Here is an 18,053-nt window from a genome sequence, read left to right as displayed (position 1 = left end):
AATGCACTGTGCACTATAAATTTATATTATTATGTTTTTCTTTATGCAATTTTCTGAACTCATTCATTATTGGAAGAATTGCTTTTCTCTTTTTTGGCATTCATGTTGTCAGCCCTGTGATTTAAGTTGTTTCATGCTTGCAGATCAGATTGCTCTAGAAACTGAGGCCAGAATCGCTTCATTGGTCTCAGAAAGGAAGAAACTATTTAATGAATTAGTAACTATAAAAGGTAATAATTATTGACAGGACATGTTATGAACTCTTCTGTCTAACATTTTTAGGGCTAATTAATCAATTTACATGTTTCATTTCAAATCAATAATTTTGGGTCATTACCTTTCTTCTTATGCAGGAATAGTATTTTACAGTCCATGATTGTAGCTTATGTTCTTTTTCTGGTTGAGAAATGAATGTACGGATCTTTTAATTATGTGTTAGATCATTGCAGGAAATATAAGGGTATTTTGCTGTGTTCGCCCTCTGTTTGAGGATGAGGGTGTACCAGCAATAGAATTTCCTGATGATTTTACGATACGTATAAATCTTGGTGGTGATCCTGTTACAAGTTCTAAAAAGGATTTTGAATTTGACAGAGTTTATGGACCTCATGTTGGCGAAGGTAATCAACGATAAATTTTTGTTTACCATCTAAAGTTCTGTCGATTTCAGGACTGGTTAGGGACTTCCCTTTCATTTATCATTGGACTTAAGGAATCAGCTCTTGCATTATGAGCCTTGTTTAATATTAAGGTGCCCTGGTAAAGTAAATTCCACTTGCAATATGATTATTACAGAAATTAGTAAGATTGGGTTTTAAGAAGAAACTAATTTGATTCCAAGGACTTGTACCGAAGTAACTTCTATGTACTGTACAAGTAACTGGCAATATACAGGGAATACAAATGAAACAATGCTGTTTGTGAAGAAAACTCAACTACTGAAGCCGTTCAATAATGAATCTAACTGTTTTTGTGGAAGAATAAAGATCATGTAATAAGTATGACCATCAGATGTTTTGTAACGGATGCAGGGGATTTCTTTCAAGATGTTCAGCCTTTAGTACGGTCTGCTTTTGATGGATACAACGTCTCTGTATTTGCTTATGGCCAAATGGGCTCTGGGAAAACATATACAATGGTGTGTTTCTCTCTCTCTGAAATCAACATTTGTATAGTTTGTCAATATCCACCATTGATGTAATAACGTTTACTAAATAAATATATTTCTTAAACAAATAACATCATTGGAAATCAATAGATTTCTGTCCATTGACTGGTCAGTTTAATGTTCTATATGAACCGAATCTCAGGAATAACAGGGATTTTTTCTTTGTTGTATTGTGAGAGAATATTCTCATTTTAGTCTTGATCTTCTGTTGAAGGATGAAATAAATTCAATGACTAGAATAGTAGAATGCTAATGGCGCTTAAAATTGTAAAACATCGACTTTGTTTCTGCCAAACAGGAATTCTAGAGACTTTGATAATAGTAAAACAATAATGATGAGACAATGACACATGATGTGAGATGCTTTTATTATGGAGTAAAGATAATTGAATTGAGAAAAGTGCTGTCCACTCTACTGTCCAATATGGATGAGATGTGTATATTCTTGTGTGTGTAACAATTAAACCAAAATGAAAAATATGTTGAGGTCCATAATGTAAAGAATAAAATAATAATGTTGAAGTCTAAGTCACAGGACATGTCCCCTAGGGTCCCGTGTCCCGTATTTTACGTATTGGACACGAAAACGGCCCTAATACGTGTCCAATACGATTTTTAACGTGTCATAAAAATCGAATACGTATTCGACGTTTTCCATTCGTGTCATAAATTTTGAATACGCGTATTTTGTACATAGAATACGTTGCCCTAACGTATTTCGATGTTTTGAATACGTATTGAAAAAAAAACATGGTTTTAGATTCTACATTTTTACATGGTAATGTTCCTTCATGCTGATCAGGAGTATATCATCCAATGACATTGACAGAAAAGGATATTATCAGAGATAAGTATCTGGTCCGAGCATAGGCCGCTGGCCCTCAAAAGCAAAAACGACAGTGTCCTTATACATCTAAAAGTCAGAATATTACATTAAGTTCCGCAGTATGAAAATATAAAAAGGCTTTAAAAAAGTTGCACAGGAGTAAACAGAGATATGATGATCTTGTTTGTCCATTATAATCCGTTCTCCTCTGGCGAGGTTCAGTCCATCCTTTGATAGTCCACCATCAGCTTCCTAATTTCACTCCCTGTAGACGTGCTTGAATGTGATATATGAAAAAGTTGCTTCTAATGCCCGTGTCTTATCAAAGAGAGTTTGCAAAGTGAAGTTTCTTGTTACATAGTACATACTCCTTCCTCATCCATATTATAATTAGGAGGGAATCACTGAAGACCTGTAAATGTGTTAATCTTTGTTCCCTTTCTAATGTCAGAATAAGTTTTAGCCTTAAACACTGAACAGTGATACATTTTGATTTTGATGACTTAATGGAAAATCTGCATTTTATGGTTTTAATATCTAAGTTCTAAATTTATAATTAGTAGTAAGTACTTACTAAGTTACTACTTAGTTTCTTATGTGCTTGTAAGTTGTAAATTTTGATTCTATTTATTTTTTTAAAGTGAACTATGAACTTTGAGAAGTAATTATATTTTAATTTGATTAGATAAGCTGCAACCTGCAATTTAATATGGATAAAAAACTATATTTCGGTATATATATATATCTATATATATATATATATATATTTTTATTAAATATATATAAAACGTGTCCCCCGTGTCCTGTTTCCAGGTCGCTGCGTTTCGTATTGAATACCTCGTATTTACGTGTCCTCCGTGTCTCGTGTCCTCGTGTCATGTGACTTAGGTTGAAGTTTGTAATATAAAAGGAAAATAAAAAGCTGCCCATTAGTTACATAACGTAGAAATATATATAATGATAAGATAAACTAGCATAGATCCATCTTAATTCCATATCTTTTAAGCAGTGAGATTTGCATTTTGGTTTCTTTTTGATTCTTCCTGGTGCTTAATGTTGAATTTTCAAGTGCAATAGATAACAAGCACAAATTTCTGAAAACTGAAAATTACTTCTAATGATATAGATATTCTTTTAGCACTTTCAGATTATGATTAAGCAATTACACTTAAGGAATTCAACCATAAAAGTAGTAGGAAAGTAGAGATCACAATGCACAAAGACAACACAAGATTTGCCCTGGGAAGACCCACTTGGGGGGGAAAACCCAACAACCTTTTCCTTAGAGAAATTCTTTAGTTAAACAAGAGACACACCTAATTATTCTAGTCAAATATGATGGTCAAACTAAACAACAATACGATGGTCGAATCTGGTCAAACTACCCTCTTGTCAAGTCTCCAATTAGACCAACAAACTTGGCCCTGCCTGATCTGCCTATGTTATGAATAAATATATAGGAAATAATGTCAATGATAATAATTGATATTGCCTAGTTAATTAGTAATTAGGTTGAAGAGGCACTTGCATGTATATAAGCAGACCTCTTGCTATCATTTGAATCATTCTTCATACATTTAATATATAATATTTGTATCCTCATGGATATCTTTATATTCCAAATCTTCTGGAGTAATTAATTTGAAGAACGAACTTTGTTTGCTTCATTTGGTATCAGAGCGGTTCAATCCTCTGGCCGCTCCACCGCTGCACAGAGCACATTCTTCGATCCAGGTCTTTGACCGTCGAAATTCGTCAACTTCATTGCTATTGAAGCATTTCGCTACATGTTTGTGGAGTTTCTCCATTTTCGCCAATTGGACTTTGCCCATTAAATATATATATATATATATATATATATATATATTTTAATAATAATAATAATAAAAAATAAAAAAATCATATATAAAAAATATCATAAATAAAAAAATAAAATAAAAAATCATATATAAAAAATATCATAAAAAAAAAAAAATAATATTAAAAAAATTAAAAAGTTATATAAAAATAAAATTAAAAAAAGTTATTAAAAAAATAAAAATAAAAAAATTGTATTAAAAATAAAATAAAAAAATTATATTAAAAAAAAAACCCCAACTACAATTCGCATGTGGTCAACCTAATCCCTACACTGCCACCAACATCGTCGAAGGGTCCATCCCAAGCACCCACAAACCACACCATCAACGGTCCCATTCCACCGACAACCCCTCTAGCCACCGACATCCACTGCCATTGGAGCCCGACCCTATCCGCAACTACAGACTACCACCATATTCCATCCTCTCTATTTGCTATGTTTATAGCCTTCGTGCAACACTGTTGCTGCTCGCTCTTCCTTGGCATACCTATGCCATTTGTGGCTGTTGCCATTTCTGTGGATGTCTGCCACTGTACACACACGCTTCCACCGTCACTGCTCGATCGTTGATAGTCAGCCACCGCATTTTATGCCACAATACACATACAATTATTGTTCAAGAGAAATTGACTAAAAGCTAGAATAGAGCAAAACTCAAATCTACAAATCATAAACTCAAAAAATTATTAGATGCAGTCGTGACCGTTCACGGAAGGGACAAGGGGTTCATACGTGTAGTTCCGACAAATTAAATCCTCATAACACATTTCCTTAATTTGTGAGCAAGGGTAAAGAGTTTACAACATTTTTGAAAAAGTTATAAGGGTGTTGTTATTAAGGATTAAATTAAAAAAAAGGGTTAGGAAGTATAATCCTCTACTCTTAAATATAAAGGAAGTTTGAATATAATTTAAAATTAAAACAAAAAAGAAGTGGGAGTTCAGAGTTATTTAAAAAAATAGTTAAAATTATCAAGGAAAATATATAGTTAAAAAGGGTGAATTTGAAGAAAGTTCATCTCAGCAAAATGGCATCTAGTTCGAAACTAAAGGAAGGAAGATTTTTTGGAACCTCACGTTGCGCTGCTCCAGTGCTATTCAGAATTAAAGGGACTCTTGCAGGAAAATATGTTATTATTTCTATCTCTCCCACTGAAGGGAAAAATTATATAAACTCTAACCTTGCTAACCAATTGGTGATTCTGGAGTCTAACATAATTGAGAGTTTAGACTGCTTGGGTAGAAAACAATATGACATAACCGAATTACAATTAAACATTGGCGATTATACTTTTATATCACAATTCTCTGTTCAATCTCTATGGAGTGATCTAGGTGACATTGTTTTGGGCTCACCCTGGATGGAAACCTAAGTTGCAGGAAACGCAGGGGTAGGGTCCGTTTCCGTACGGAAACGAAACGGAAACGCGTTTCCGCGTACCGTACGGCCTGGAAACGCGTTTCCGGCCGTACGGGCCCCGTTTCCTCCAAAAAATCACTTGTTTTTTAATTTTTCTTTTTTTCTAATTAGTTTGTAAATTTTTTTAGGGTTTCTAAGCTGTTCTAGAAACCATTTAATCTTAATCTTAATGTTAAAATGTTTAAGTAAATGTATCATTAATGCTTTATGATTGCACATATATATATTAATAATTTTTAAATGTTTTTAATATATATATATATATATATATTATTATATATATTTGCGTTTCCCCGTTTCCAAAATTTGGGGAGGTCGCGTTTCGTTTCGCTTCCGCGTTTCGTTTCGCTTCCCCGTTTCCCCGTTTCGTGCAACTTAGATGGAAACTCTAGGGTCCTTTATTCTAAATACAAAAAAGAAGTTTTTTTTTTTGCTTAAGCGAGAGTCGGTCCTTCTATTCAAAAGAATTGGTAAAAATAGATTACATAAATTACAATATACCCAAAAAAGATGCGGGCCCTAGAGTTAACTAGCCGCCCAAAGTTTTGGGTACCGAGCCTAAGCTCTCAACTAAGCCAAGGGCCCACCAACAAAACTACTAGTCCTTCAGATTATTAACAATTGCCAAAACCGTACCATCCTCCTTCAGCAATCTGACGGACAAGGCTTCATCTTGGAACAGAAACATGCACCCACTTTAATTTGGGAAACGAACCCGATGAGAAAATATAGACCACCAAAGAAGGATTTCGGGTCCACCGGGGGGGATAACCCTCGTGCAGGAAGTTCGCCCGAAATCAACCAGATCCATGCTTGAAGCGAGAATAGCACGGAAGATAACACTGCCATCGTACTTGAAATGAAATAACACCATCGTATAACTTAAGATCGGGTCCCACAAAATAGCACGATCATTCCTGATCGTTGATCCAAACCCTGAGATCCGACGGATGCTGGCGATATCGCACTGCTTTATGGTGACGATCTTTAGCATGCGATGAGGGTGGTTTACCATACCGACCCCCCACCACGTGTCAGAAGCAGTATGGGATCGCTCCCACATCGCGAAATCCACTTCCTGCTTGAGAGGAGAGCGATCAAGCAAATACCCCTCAATGAGAGGTTTTGTCTTCTGAAGAGTGGAAAAAGGAATACTGCTGCCGCCGGAGAAGCCCTGATACCCTTCCTTCGTCAACAAGCTCAGGTTCCTGAACCCGAAACTGAACCTGTACTTAACACCCATTAACCTGAGAATTCCTTCCACAATACCCCACGGAATTTTGAAGATGGAATTACTTGTGTTGCTGAGACCATTCGATGCCTGCCTCTTACCAGAGACCTGCTCGACCAAAATTAGGGAAACATGCAGAGGCCAAATCATAGCTATCTTGCTTTTGTAGTTTTGTTTCTATACACTTCTCTATCCTCTTCTGCTTGAGTGTGACAGAGAATTTTCAGACTACCCTGAGGCACTACTTGCCATCCCATTGAAACAGAGCGTTCCTTACAGTTTACCCCTTGGTTTGCCAGTATATCCGCTAGCTTATTGGCCTTTCTGCACACGTGGTTGAATTTTACCGTACGTAGTCCCTGAAGGTGACCCTGAATTCTTTGAAAGACTTGGATTAATCTCCAGTGATTAGAGACTTTCTCTGGCTCTGTTCCACAACTGATTCTTTTGATCGAGTTAATGACTAACTCAGAATCCGCTTCTATCACCACATTTAAGCAATTGTCTTGTTGTAGATAATCTAAACATTGCTCCAGAGCCATTAGTTCCGCCATATTATTGGTAGCTTTTCCTAAATGACCATGGAAGAGAGATAAAATACTCCCATCTTCATCTCGCAGAACCCCTCCAAAACCTGCAGATCCCGGATTACCTTTTGAAGCTCCATCTATATTGTATTTCAAAAAACCTCTCGGGGGAGGATGCCAGAACTCCTTTTCAGTTTCCTTTAGGAAAACTTTCCTATTCAGGGCTTGTGGGATGATCCTTTGCATATCCAACTGCCTGAGAATTTCCTTATCAGCCTCTGAGGGAGGATTATTGGGAAGATTTCTCACTGTGGTGCCAATCGTTTCCTTAAGTTGTTTTAAGACCTGCTCAAACAGGCTAAGAGAAGGATTCTTTTTATTTTTGAAAATTCTCTTGTTTCTTTCCTTCCAGACGTTCCATATAATGAAGCTTGGCATGAGAGCCCAAACATAGTTAAGAACTTCATTGTTTGAAAAATTTCTTCTCCAATTGCTCAGGTATTGATGATACTCTCTTTGTCCCTATCCGTTTTTTGGAAAATGGTGGCAAATGTGTCCCATAACCTAGAAGTGAAAGTGCAGCTATTGAGAAGATGTTCCATGGTCTCCTCTTGGGCTTCACAGAGCTGGCATCTGGAAGGCCCTAGGAAACCCCTTTTCCGGATGTTGTCCCAAGTCAAGATCTTTTTGTGATACACCAGCCACATGAAGAGTTTGATCTTCATCCACCCTTGATGTCTCCATAGGTTCAGCCAAATTCTGTCCTGAGCCTGGGACTCCAGCTCCAAGAGAATACCTTTAGCCTCTTTGATATTAAAGATGCCTTTTTTATTGTTGCCCCACCTTAGCTGGTCCTGCCCCTCAGTAACAAGAATCATCCTTTGTTCCAGTATTCTCATGAGTGCCTCTGCTTTTATTTTCATGGGTCCATCGTCTTTGCAATCTATGTCTCTCCAACAAACTATTACGCTGAGGTGTTCCATCAATTAATCTCCCTGGAATGCCACCTCGAGCATAATTAATTAAGTTATGCCCAATAATAATGCTGATTTTGGAAAGTTGTCGGAATGCGACGGAATGAAAGGCAAACTGTGCGGATGATGGAATATGCCAAGCGAATGCCATCAAATCCCATAAAAACTCCTCAACACTCCATCGGGACCCTTGATGACATAAACTTGCTCAATTGACCTAGAAATCTACCCTGGCTGTACTATGAAGAAGAATAAAAATGGGGACATAACACCCTTACATGCTATATTCATGAGCAGACTTTGCAAATTTTTTCTATAATGATTCAGAATTCTTAAAACAAATATGTTCATTAAAATTTCATTATTTTATGTATTTTTAGTGGACTGAGTCATTGAAATCAGATTGGTCCAAGACTCCAAGTAAATCTGAGCCTAAGTTGACCCTTGACCGATTCCAAGTTTAAAACTATAATTTGGCGGGTCTCTACTGGCAAGAAATAAACATCGATGATTTTGCAAAACATGTGTTCTACAATCTTAATACCTTTAACATGTTACAACTAGATTATGTATAATTTCATATGCTTTTGGCCTGAAATTGAATACTTTTCCTTAGTAGCTTGTTTAATTCATGTGTTCCTGTTCTTTGACAATTTGGGCAATCCCAAGTTTTTGCATATTTTCAATTGATTTCTTTGTAAGGCAACTGAATTGACTTTGTATATTCAATTGGCTGAACATAATCCTTATTGAATCCCTTTATGTTGTGATCATTTGGCTGAATCTTGAGAAATGCTGTTATATGGACTGGCTTTGGTATTGTGCAGGAAGGTTCAAGCCATGACCGCGGACTTTATTTTAGGGTGTTTGAGGAGCTATTCGATTTTTCTAATGCTAACGCATATTCTTCTAAAATCGACTTCCATGTTTCAATGTTTGAGCTCCACAATGAGGAGGTTTGTTACTGCATATGTTTGAAATGATTATAACATCAGATATCTGATGGTCTATAATTTCCTTATTTAATTACCTGTTCTTTCTTGTTAATTTTTGTCAACCAAGAGTGTAAGTTTCACGCTTATGATTCAGCACTTTAGTATATATACATTGCAGATTTAATACATTCTTGTCATAGATGCTTTGCATACACGTGACTTATTTCAAGTTTGGACATGTATGCAGGTTCATGATTTGCTTTCCAACACCAGTGAAAATCCCTCAAAAATATGTATGGGTCCAACAGAGTTTTCTGTTGAACTTGTACAGGAAAAAGTTGAAAATCCAACTGACTTTTTGAGTGTGCTAAAATTGGGAATACAAAACCCAGGAATAGACGCCATGAATGTTGAAGAATGCAGCTATTCTCATTTGTATGTTGCCTTCGTGCAACAAGCTGTGTCACAACACTCTCTTTGAAACTATTATCAAACAAAAGCTTTCAAATACTAAATGCTATAAAATTTAGAGGAAAATTGTTTGGAGGGTAGACATGTATTTTTAAATCATCTCATCCTCCTTTTAATATTGCTTCTGCCTTTCTATTTTGGTTCTTGAAAGGTTGCTCAGTCGTCAAAGTCTTAAGCTCTATGTTACATGTTTAAAACATATCCTGATGTAATACTTTCATTTCTCTTATTTTCAGGGTTGTTACAATTCATATACAATTGTCTAGCAGCCTCACTGGGGAGTGCCAATATAGCAAGCTTTCACTGGTTGATTTAGCTAGAATTGAGTGTTTGCCTAAGGAGGAAGCTAATGGGGACTGCCTCAAAGAGTTGCTCCATGCAAATAAATCATTGTCTGCGTAAGTAGCTTTGAAAATGTTTTTTTTTTCCTTTCAGTTTTGCTAAAACCATTACCCTGGAATACAAACATCCCTACATACACCAAAGGAAGTTAGCACTCACAAATGAATATATTAATCGATTTGCTCCCTACATAAATGCCTGTTGTCTTAACATCTCAACAACAACTGTTAATTGCTTGCCAAAAGTTTGTGCTTAAGAATAATTGAGTTTGTAGTATATGACTTACATTATATTCTTCTCATTATCTCATATGTAAACACTTATTTTATTAAGAAAATGAGAAACTTAATAAATGTTTAATTACAGAGCCCTTTAGGTCTTTTTTATTTTTTTGAATGTTCAGACTCCTTAAATAAAACTGCCGTTTGTCCTAATATTCAACTTTTAAGATTATCATAAAGGGATGCCCTGTTTCGCCCTATTTGTAGTGGGTACAATTGGCTATTTACTGGGATGCAGGGGCAGATCAGATGTATATCACTAGCAGGAGGCTTTCAATTACTCAATGCACCCTTTGTTCATGGCTTGGTGCTTACTCCAGATCTAGTCCTATGAAATAGTTGAAGGATTCTTGAAATGCCTCCTCACCTTTGCCTGGGCAGCAAGGGAAAATTTTATGTGGTGGAAAAAGAGGTTATCATTATTACACAAGATGATTATCCATGATAACTCCCAAGAAGGTGTAAGACTGTTCAACTAGGACATATAAGACTGTTCAACTAGGACATATCACTAGGTACCGGGGCTTCCCTTTGGCAAAGAGATTTGACCAGTTGAACAATGCAGGTGGGTCCTAGGACCTAGTAGAAAAGTAACAAAATGGGTCCATTGCAGTTTCCATCACTAGGAAAGTCAGTATTTTTGACAGAATCCTGGCAGCCATGTATGTGTGTTAATCATCTTGTCTGTTCCCATCCATAGCAAGATACAAAAAGTGAAAGTGATCCTCAGGAAGTTCCATTGGGCTACGTGGCAGAGGGGGTCTGCCAAATGCCTTTGTCTTGTGTCCTGTTGTGTATGCACCCTTTTCAGAGAAAATAAAGCTTTGGCTTAATGGAGATATGAACCCAGGAGCTGTTTTGGCAGCAAAGTGGAGATGCACCATGCCGATTACTAGCTACTAGCTAGGTATTATTTGTAGAACTAGAATCTTGATAGTCACTTATTCATTGAGCATTGGCAGACGGTAGACCTTTCAGTTTGTGATGTGTTTGGGCAAGCTCAATGATTTTTCTCTAGGATTTGGCATTCTTGGCATATTATTTCCAACAAGTTGCAATGTTACTTTGAAGGCCTAACATGTTGGGAAACCTAGGGCATTAGCATTAGGTGATTTTTCTTCCATTAGTGACTGCTTGTGAATGCTTTTTACTTGTTTAGATTAGGATCTTCTTCATGTTAGATTATTAGCGGTTTTCTTCATCAAACAGTAACCAATGCATGAGCATAAATAGACAAGAGACACAGCATATAGGCTATAAGCCAGGGCCAAAACCTCTCACTCTTTGAGAGGAAAACCCGCACAAATTCTTCTTATAGAGATTTCAATTGACGAATACCATGACCAAGACCCTTGACCTATTAGCCACTCCAAGACCAAGACACAAGTCCTCTTCTTCTTATCATTATCTTCATCACCGCCTTGACAACACTATTTCCTTCACGAGCCCTTATCACAGAGATAATACAATAGTGTTACCAACCACGAACTATTATGTCATCAATAATGCGTTACTTGCACTTGATATAGCACAGAGACAGAAGTACTACAGATCAGCATCTATACTGTGATTATGTCCACTTCACTGATATTACTATCACTGTGATCTTAGCTATAGTCTTGCTGTCACTGTGATCCGAGCCTTAGACTTGTTGCCACTGTGATCCGAGCTTCTAGAGGGATCCAATTCCCTTCAATGCTTTGTCACCATATTGTCTTTTCATAAGTTACAGCCTGTTGTCGCACAGATTGTCTGGGTAGCGCAACAATGCTTAGACCGGGGGCTGTCACCCTGATCCCCGATCTCTCCGTTTAATCCGTCTCACGAGGTTAAGGGGGGTAGACCCTACGGGATAAAGGAAGACCAACTGTAGACCAGTTGGGTTGGGAGACACTGCAAGCACCTGATTGATTTTAGAAATTAATGTACCAGTGCCTTATGGAGTTGATGTTTAAATGATTATTTATGAAATGTTGCAGAAATATGAACCTTGTAAAGCAATCATTTATCATCAAATAACCCAAGCAAAGATTAATTTTATCAAATGGGGGATAATCAATAAATGCGCAATGTTCTAACAATGTTCCAACAATTAAATTTCAAGAAAACTCAAATGCTTTGAATGATCATAAAATTTAAATGCTGACTAGTTACCACTTTCACATAGCTAACTTTAAATAAACATTTAAGTGCATTTAACTATAGAAAAGTGGAACATAGATACCACGAAAGACACCAAATTTTTTGTTAAGCTTTTTCAAAATTTTTAATTTTTAAATAAAACTAAACTAAGCAAAAACTACAACAAACTAAATGAAATTTAAAATTATTAAAACTAAATCCTAAAAGAACCCTTTTTATTTTTTAAATTTAAAAATCAGAATAAAGCTAAAATCTATTCTAAACTAAGATCCCAAAAAAATGAAAAGTAACCTTTTTATTTTTTAAACATTTATGATTTTTTATATTTTTTATGATTTTTGATTTATTAAAAAAAAAAAAACTAAAAAAAACTTGAACTAACAGCTAATCTAAAAAATGAAAATCGATTTTTTTATTTATTTTTTCAAACTTTTTATAATTTTTATATTTTATGGTTTTTTATTATTAAAATCTAACTTTAACCAAAAATAAATCTAAATTTAAAGAAGTCTAAATCTAAAACTAAAACAAGAATTTAATAAATCTGAAACTAAAATGAACTAACACCTTATCATATATGCAACAAAAATGAAAATCGATTATTATTAAATCTAAATCCTAAATGAATAAAAATTTAAATCGAAATAAAAATCTAACGCATGAACAAAAATGAAATTGAAACACATGAGAGAAACTACATAAAAAATAAATAAAGGAAAAAGTTGAGAAAATCTAAACTTAAATCTATCTACGCTAACTCTATACAAACAAAGGCGAAGAAAAGAAATCGGGATTTTTATAAGTGCAGGTTTGTCGATATTCGACGGCAGAAGGCGGAGCAGGTGAGAGGATCGAAGACTGTCGAAGCTGCGGAAGGGAAAGGAGTGCGAACGCTGGCTTAGGGGCTGCGTATAGGCAATGAAATTGCGCTCAGCAAGGAAGAGGCGGCACGTAGGAGGATCAAGCTCAGGCAGCAACAAGTGATGGCAGAGGGCAAGGGAATTTTCTTGCAGGTGATGGGGAGATCCACATGAAGAGCAGGACGACGACAGCGTAATGAATTTGCAGGTCAGCGTGAGGTGTGACGGCTGCGGGCATAATCTAGGACGTGGGGAATGGCAGACAACAGATAAATGGCAGCGATGAATAGAAGGTTGATGAAGGGATGAGGGATACGTGGAGGCGGGCCGAACAACAAATTGATGGAGGGAGAGATGATGGGTAAGGAAGAAGGCAACGCATAGGAAATGGACTTGCAGTGTGGAAGGAATGGGGCAGTTTGCAGCTTGATAAAATATGGAGCTGCGTAGGATGAACAGGACTTTGCGCAAATTTGAAGAGATCTGTCGGTAGAGACTGGCCAGAGGTGTGACAATGATACTTGGGCAGATTGCTGAGGGAAGGAGCTAAGCAGAAAAATAGCAGTGCTGAAACTTGGCACAATCCAGGAGCCTGCCTAAAAAAAATTTCGAAAATTTTCCTGCGGAAATGAAACCCCAGCAGACAGATAGCTTGGAGAGCCTCGGATTTCTTCAGAAAAACCCTGCAAGAATTGATCCTGAGGCCAGATCTTACCCTCCAGGGCCTAGATCTGGCTTCAAACAAATTTTTTTTCTCAGTCCTGCAACTTGCAATGGCAAAAACAGAAAACCCAGAAGTAAAATGTGCAAGAAACAAAACTTAAAACTCTAAAACCAGTTAAATAATTACAATAATTACAGCTCAGAGGCTCTAAATAGTGAGATTTATCGTTATGTCACAAATATTTTCAGAATTTTAAATTTAATGTGAGATGCTTCAGAAAAACCCTTCATGCATTCAAAAAAAAAAATTCAAATGATAAGCCCGGGATCAAAACTGGCTGGGCTCTTTCAGAAAACGCAATCTGGGAGTTGGCTGGTTCAGCCGAGAACTTCCCCTAACACCCGATAAACTCAAAATTAAGGATATCCTGCACAACTTAAATCAACCATTAACATAGAGGGAGAAAACAACAGTGAAATTCAGATCAAATGGAGATACCTGCCATTATATTTCAGAAATTAAACTATCATTCAAACCCCAGAGATCAGACAAGATACCTGTAAATCAATTTTCATCAAGCTATCATCAATGGCTGAAAATAAAATTATGTAGAAAAATAAAACATTTTACAACATTTCCAGAAGAGTAATACCAGCAAGATTTTCAACCCCAAAGTATTTCTTTATTGCACAAAAAATGATTACAAGAGAGCTTTCTTTAGCACACGACTCTCAGATCGAATCTGATCTCAAATGACCCTGACACCCTATTTAAAGGAAAATTTTCCAATGGCTAGTTCGAGTGATCCATGTCAAAATGATCTCGACTGTTGATGAGGATCAAAATCTCTTTTAATCTCATCCGTCGAAATTTTAAATGCATTTTAATATATTAAAAAATTAAAACCCTGCATTTATTTCCTCAAAACTTTGATTTATTATTATTTTATTATTTTATTTTATTTCTCAAATTTATTTATTTTTAATTTAATTTAATTTTTAATTTTTTAAATTTTTATTATTATTTATTTATTATTTATATCTTTTATTATTTTTAATTATTAGATCCTCGAACCTAGCCTTTGGAAAAATCACCTAGGACTTAGGACTTAGGACTTATGAAGGGATAAAACATTTTCTAACCCTCAAGTCACTTTACATCATGACTTTTACAATTTTACATCTCAAGGGGGAAAACCCATTTGACATAGACCCTCATAGACCACCCAGTTTTGCGACACAAAGATAATCTAGCAGATCAAGCAATTTGTAATAACCTAACCAAATAGTTAGAATTATTTCCAAATTACTTTTACATAGACCCAAAGCACACTAGGATTCCCCTAAGATTCTAATGACAAAATCCATTCCGGCTTTGGGGTTAGGCTAAAGGAAAACTCTGCCGATCATGGATCAATGAGATAAAAAACCTTCCGGAATGTAGATTATCACTAGAAAATTAGGTTTGTCTAGGCAATTTACATACATGACTTAGATCTGCTAAGATCATTTACAATTTACACATGCAAACTGGGTTTACAACATAACATGATCGGGCTGATGATGACAGTCGAATGGCACAGACACGTCGATCAAGCGCTATCTCTTTTGCGAAAAAGGGGGTGTACTGCTATGGGTAGTTGACATGTGGTGGTCAACACAGCCCCATCGGAAAATAAAGTGAAACTATTCTGTGGAGATACGAAATGTCTTGCTGCCTTATCCACCGAGAATCTCAGAGGTATGTGAATTCTGAACTATTCTTGCTTGTCTGTAGATCTCAGAGGAATCCGCACTTCTTACTGTAATCTACCATTCGAAAATCATAGAAGAATCCGAACTCTATTCACTGTTCATCATCACTGAAAAAACTCAGAGAAAATATCCGAATTCTGTGTCTCTGTGAACTAGACCGAGGTTGCTATTTATAGTGGTATGTCTGACCTATTGAGCCGACATGTACTTACGAATAGAAGTGTCTCCAAAGCTGAGCTGACATGAGATTGTTATGCATATTGAGGCAATGAGGCCGACATCAAGAGGTGGATTAGTTCTTGTCATTGAAGGGCTCTCTAGACTCTTTAAACTCATATACATTGTTATATCCCCAAGAAGAGTTCTTCATACATGACATAGACTTTTTGACTTTTAATGATCAATCCTAAGGCTCTCAATGGGAGCCATCTAAAATAAAATCACTTGCTCATGAAACCCATGAAGCAAGGCTTACAAAAATAATTTTATTGTCTTCATTACATCATTTACAAAAGTCACAATTACATGTCATTATGAAGACCGAACCTAGTTGCACTTTTCAACATAACAAATGGTTGGACTTAGTTGCTGTATGATTTTTAGAAGAGCACACGTGTTGGGGAGAGAGATAGAAGAAGAAGAAACTTATATTATTGTCTAACAAATGACCAAAAGTAGGTCAATGGGATTGTTATCCACCAAAATGGGTAACCCCATAGGAGGAAGTTTCTCCTACATTTAACAAGCCAACCAGTCAGTGAAACAACCAACAGCCCCTGCTAGCCACCATTAGGCGATGATGTGCCACGTGCCTCAGCCACTTGCAACAACAATGTGCCTCTCATCATCTGGCATTAGCACTTGGATGAAGGTGGGTTGTGTTACCACTCAAACTAGCAGGGGTCCTAAAATGGGATCCTTGAAGGACTACCACTAGGCTAAGGGCAACAATGGAGCAATAGCCCATTGTCACCTTGGCTAAGGCTCTCTGCTCTTTACGGACTTTCACCGATGGGAGGAGACCTGTTATGATAAGGATCACGAAATGGATGGACCAATGATAGGGTGAGGGGTGATCCTGGAAGCCTATTCACAAGAGAGGCTCAAATATGCGGCTTGCTTGCTTTGGAAGGCAAGGTTGTAAGCTCTCAAGGAAGGGCTTAAAGTGAATTTCAAGGTTTAGGTTTAGGGTATGTATCTTATAATGGAGGTCCCTAGGCCTTAAAATTCTTGTGAAAGCTTGGATTCCAAGTGATCCTTGAAGGATTATCCTTAGTGGTGTATGGGACCACACGGGACCAAGTGGACTTGGGGTTAGGTCGAGGGGCTACGGTTTAGCAACCGAGGATATGTTCGACCTATTCCGGAGGGAGAAATGGATCAAAGGAAGAAATTTTAGTGCAAGACAATGTGAGGATCCCAGTGAGGTCTTTTACCTAAGGAAACCAAGGGCAAGATTGATCTTGAGTCTAGGGCTTGAGGTATCTCACAATCCCACTATCGGAATTGTTTCAAAATTGGAGGGTGCCTAGGAGAAACCCCAACGCAGAGGATGCCAAGAGATCAAATTTTTTTAGTGGGTGGTTTTCAAGATAGATGATGCCCTAAGAGATCTAGAGGACTAGACCAAGAGAAGAAATATGTTTAAGGTGATCACCTTATGGCGGACCAGTGCTTAATCCTTTGGGGAGATTTGGAGTCAAGAGTAATTATGACTATGGACATTGAGTTTTCTATGTCAAGGAGGCCTCAAAGACAATTTCACATTGCATTAGGACAATAACAAAAGCAACTTCAAGAACTTTATACTTCGTTTTGCAAAATTGATGGCTTATCAAGATGAATTTCAATGAAGAAGCATCTCTAGGAACATTCATTCATAATACATGGCCCATACATGAAGCATCACTATCTAGAAACCGAATTTCCACAACTTCGCATAAATGGATGTAGTAAATTAGCCCTAGTATAGCGAAATCCCAACAACAATGTATGTGACAAAAATAGAAAAGAAAATAGCATTAAATTGTACTTACATGTATTAAGAGTATATCCAACCATCAAGAATTTGCCAATCAAGAAGCTCCAAGACAAGAGAAAATAATCCAAACATCAAAATTCATTCCATGCTCCAAAATTCGTCCTCCAAGAAGGATAGCGAAATTCTCAAGAGAGATACAAGTCCAATCCAAGTGATGATGCTAAAATGAATTCACATCACTTGTATTTATACACTTCTAATGAGTTCGATTTAGCTAATTAGGCCTACATTAGCCCCTAGAATAAAATAATGTGCAAAATAACTAACTTTTGGTGACAAGCCCACCAAACTAGCTCATAAACAAAAGAATAAGCCTCTCAAGAGGTCGAATAATCAATAATACATGTCGTTGGGCCTTCTAAGAGGCTTGATGAAGTCCATAGGTGCCATAATGAGAAATAAGACTCCTAAAAGTAGTGGACAAGGGTTGGCCCCTTGTTCTCCAAATAATAAACTTGTGGTGCTCCCAATGGGTGTGGGGGCACACAAGTAACCTCATAGGTCTCCAAATAGATCAGAGATGCCTGTAGACCATCTGCAAGGGCTCGAATGATGGT

At 36.7% G+C, this 18,053-nt stretch overlaps 1 protein-coding gene across 1 annotated transcript in view; it reads left to right on the top strand.

Moving 5' to 3' along the window:
• The window catches only part of LOC149237796 (kinesin-like protein KIN-14L), a 422,935-nt gene that overhangs the window by 72,850 nt on the left and 332,032 nt on the right, over positions 1–18,053 (top strand). Inside the window, exons 3-8 of the mRNA XM_089372799.1 lie at positions 144–230; positions 450–620; positions 1,032–1,138; positions 8,834–8,962; positions 9,189–9,376; positions 9,649–9,810. Of these exons, the coding sequence (XP_089228925.1) occupies positions 144–230; positions 450–620; positions 1,032–1,138; positions 8,834–8,962; positions 9,189–9,376; positions 9,649–9,810 (844 nt within the window). The remainder of the gene's footprint in view (positions 1–143; positions 231–449; positions 621–1,031; positions 1,139–8,833; positions 8,963–9,188; positions 9,377–9,648; positions 9,811–18,053) is intronic.

The sequence above is a fragment of the Pinus tabuliformis genome, chromosome 8 (assembly GCF_031772625.1).
Source record: "Pinus tabuliformis cultivar Carrire ecotype Pingquan chromosome 8, CPIR1, whole genome shotgun sequence".
NCBI lineage: Eukaryota > Viridiplantae > Streptophyta > Pinopsida > Pinales > Pinaceae > Pinus > Pinus tabuliformis.
This window is presented reverse-complemented; position numbering and strand designations above follow the sequence as displayed.